At 34.9% G+C, this 4,157-nt stretch overlaps 1 protein-coding gene across 1 annotated transcript in view; it reads right to left on the reverse strand.

Moving 5' to 3' along the window:
• Window positions 1-1,502, reverse strand: part of LOC121733371 (G protein-coupled receptor kinase 1) — an 89,477-nt gene extending 87,975 nt beyond the window's left edge. The window contains exon 1 of the mRNA XM_042123595.1: window positions 1,032-1,502. Within this exon, the coding sequence (XP_041979529.1) occupies window positions 1,032-1,144 (113 nt within the window). The 5' untranslated portion in view covers window positions 1,145-1,502. The remainder of the gene's footprint in view (window positions 1-1,031) is intronic.
• Between the last annotated feature and the right edge of the window lie 2,655 nt (window positions 1,503-4,157).

The following is a 4,157-nucleotide window of genomic DNA, read 5'->3' on the forward strand; positions in this document are numbered from 1 at the left end:
ATCGAAGGATTAAATATTATAACATGTTACATGTAATTGCTTTTTGTGCCAATAAAGGGAAAGGTTTTTTTGGTTCAAAAATTATAAGTCCACGGAGCCCTGCTACGCAGGGCTCCTATTTCTGGGTGGTTCACAAAAAAATAACCACAATGGCCAAGGGATTAGCCATCGTGGTTATTAGTTAGCCATCTAGGGTTGCCAACTTCAAATTTGAAAATCCAGGATTTGAAGTTGGAAAAACCAGGACAATTCAGTTTAAAAACAGGACGCATTAATAGAGTTGCAATAGTTAAATAAATATCTAGTGAAAACAGGTGAAATGGAATTTAAGTAATTAAAATAATCACATTTTTGTGGCATGTTGCGCCTTTGTTTTGAAACAGCATGGCAGCGCGGCAACACAATTGCTGCGAGCCGTGAGGCCACTAGTAGCTTAAAATTTGAGAAGAGGCACATAAATTTTAAAATTTAAAAACCCAGGACCCAGGATGCTGCTTAAAAACTATTCCGGACGTCCCAGGATACTACAAAAACCAGGACATGTCTTGGGAAAACAGGGGGGGTGTATGGGGGTGGAAGTGGTACAGGGAAGGTTTCTAAACCTTAGCCTTATTTTGTTTCAGAGTTATTTAAACTAAATAACTTTTATAGCAAAGTTTCTATGAGTGTTATTTTATTACCCACCCTTCTGATGAGCATCTGACAAAATATTATTGTGTTAATAACAATAACAATATATGTATTTAAAAATATTCAATATATAACTGACTGACTGTATACAGTGCTCCCTGAACCTAATAATATGTATTGTGTAGAAGTTATGACATAAAATAGGTTATATGCAACAGATGCTTATTTAATATTGTTGCCATTTAGTTCAATTTTTAAAAAAACTTGTCTCTTGTACTTCCTGAAGTACACGAGACAAGTTTTGGTTTTATTTACAAAATCAATTTTGTAAACAATGAGTATTGAACACTCCCTGTGGATTGAGGTTACGGCGCGGGGACGGGCCTCCGCGTTAACCGTACCTTGGATCTGGTAAGACGATTTTTTTGCTTGCTCTGGCAGCTGGAGTGCATTTTGACTTCTCCATTGCCATCAAGTAGCTGACGTCTGCCAGCACTGCCTCGAGGTCCGCCATTTTGATATATTATCACTCTCACAATAAAAGCTAAACACTTGCACTTTTAACACAAACACAGAAGTACACTGGATTTACTAGCAGCTCCCTCAGTGCCAGTCATAACCTGCCCTACATGATGAGTACTTATTATTTTATAACACCATTGGTTATTGGAAAATGACACATCGCTCATGATAGTTTATTGGATAGATATCAAAAACACGAGTTATAAATTGACTTTACATAAGGTAAATAAAACACTTTATTTATTTTACTCCGCGAAAACGTCAGATAACTTAGCACTTTTTACAAAATACGAAATAACACCTGATCGCTCGCCCGCGAGCCGTCATTTCTTTCACAAACTTGGTCTTGCATTTTGCAACATTTTTACATTTTTTTATTATTTTGCGAAATGTCAAATGTCAGATGAGTTTGAAGTTTGTCTATGCCAGGAGTATAATTTTTTAATAAAAAATTAGGCCCTAACATCAAGTGCAACATGCCCAAAGGACCGAGTGAGGCCTGCGGGCACGCTGCACGGGCGCGGGCGGCGCGGCGGCCGAACGAACCTACGGGCCCCGTAGTAAAAAAATGTATGAAAAAAATCATGTTGAGTTTTGTCAGGCATGTAAGGCTGGCCTCACACAGCCGGAATTTCATAATCGGAAACTCATATTCTTTATGAAATTCATAATCTGAAAAAATTAGAATGTGTTATGTGTGTGGAGCGTACTGATATTTCTGAATTAATAATATGAATTTCCGATTATGAAATTCCGGCTGTGTGAGGCCAGCCGAGGGTGCCGGTCGCCGGGGTGCTAGGTGTTGTGTTTTTGTATTGTTTTCCTATTTTTAATCCTCTATACTAATGTTATAAATGTGAAAGTGGGTCTGTCTGTCTGTCTGTTACCTCTTCGCGCCCAAACCGCTCGACCGATTTTGCTGAAATTGGGCATGGAGATACTTTGAATATTGGGAAAGGACATAGGATACTTTGAACTTCGAGAAAAGTGCTTTTTTATGTTCCCGTCAAAACTCCATTGCGAGTTTCAGTAAAGAATAATTCTCCGAGGCCCCTCAAAATGTGGTCACAACTCACAAGTCACAACTCACACGCTCTTTACTACTTCCCTATTAAACATACAGCCTTAGGACCAAACACACGTTATTCTTCATTTATTTAAGTATCTGATTAAAAAAAAACATCTATAATTATTTATAGTTATTCTTTAATTGTTTTCTAAAAAATGTAAAATTTTCGTAACTTTTGTGGCACTATTTTCGTGGATTTTCACCCATGAAAGTTACCTAGTGACCTACGAAAGCTACGTAGGCTGTTTTGTACACCGTTATCCTATGTGAATTAGCTATAGTATTGTATTTCCAGCTATGGAATTGGTACCCTGAACAAATTTTTCACTCTACTAGATTCCAAATATAAATATATATATATATATATATATATATATATATATATATATATATATATATATATATATATATATATATATATATATATATATATATATATATATATATATATATATTTGGTATATATAATCGGCTCCAACGATTTTCATGAAATTTAGTATATGGGGGGTTCGATCTCTCGGTCAAATAGCTAGTAGTAAAATAATACATCCAAAAAATCAATACCTTACCGACAAGTTACGTGAAATAATTAATTTTAAAATTTCCATTTATCATACGTAATGTTTGCCGGAAGTGTTAAAATTTTTCAGAATTGAGTACTTTGTATCAAAGATAAATATCTAAAGAACTGCTTATCAATTTCTTTGTACGATTTGCGATTTTTAAGCCCAAAAAAAAGACAGAAGAACTTGGGCGGGGGCGCTGCTGGTAAAGAAGAACTGCTAATAATTGTCAAATATGTCGTTTTTGTATGTGGTTACTGGTTAGTTCCTTTTTTCGCCACCTTCATTTAAAGCTTTGCCGAGCTTTCTTGGCCGCCATTTGCGGTAGTCAAATTGCAACAATATTTTTTTCAATAATAATTAAATATCGAATAGTTCTTTAAAAATCTATTATAAAAAATCATTATACTTAATTAATAATAAGTGTCTGGGTGTCTGTCAATTTTTTTACATATTAAGTACTTTCATAATTTAATTTAAGAATATTTAAACTAAGTATTGCACTAGCAGGTACTATGCAAATAATGTAATACTTATCTACGTACTTTATGTTTAAACTTCGCATATAACTGTATCCTGTCGGAATGTGAAAATCCTTTTCTAAAATTGTGTGAACTGGGTTTTTAATGTGTTGCTAAGATTTAAAGGATATTAACCATTAGATATTCGTTATCGTGCACAAGACGCACAAGTGTAGGAAAGTGATGCAGTATTTACAAACGTGCTATTTTGCGTTCCCTCCAAAACTCCATCGAAAGCTTCAGTACAGCGCGTCTACCACTTTACTGAATCAACCGACTTGACTTCGTGACTGTATTGACTTTTACAGACTTTCACTAGACTTTAGACTTTGTACTGTCGACTGGGTTTTGCTGGGAATACGAAAGAGTGATGTTGTGTTTTTGTATTATTTTCCTAAAATTGTGTTATTTCGGTTTTAGTGTGTGATGTTGGTAGAGTATTAACCATTAAATATTCGATGTCGTACACATAACACAAGTGTGGGCAAGTGATACAACTTCAAGAAACGTGCCATTTTGTGTTCCCTCCAAAACTCCATCGAAAGTTTTAGTAAAGGGTCTAACACTTTACTAAAACAACTGACTTGACTCGTTGACCTTACTAACTACTTTTATAGACTTTTACTAGATTTTCGACTTGACGATCATCTGGAAAAACGACTTTAAATTTAGTAAACTTTTCACGAAATTTTTTATGCCATGATTAAAAAGCCGAGCGCCATATTATGAAAAAATAATACTGTCGACTGTCACCAAACAGATCTGTCAAATCTGTCAAGTGTCCTACGTCAAAGACATCAGTTTTTATTCATTCCCATAGACATAATATATTATATTATGTCTATGTTCATT

This window comes from Aricia agestis, chromosome 13 (genome assembly GCF_905147365.1).
Source record: "Aricia agestis chromosome 13, ilAriAges1.1, whole genome shotgun sequence".
NCBI classification, from domain to species: domain Eukaryota; kingdom Metazoa; phylum Arthropoda; class Insecta; order Lepidoptera; family Lycaenidae; genus Aricia; species Aricia agestis.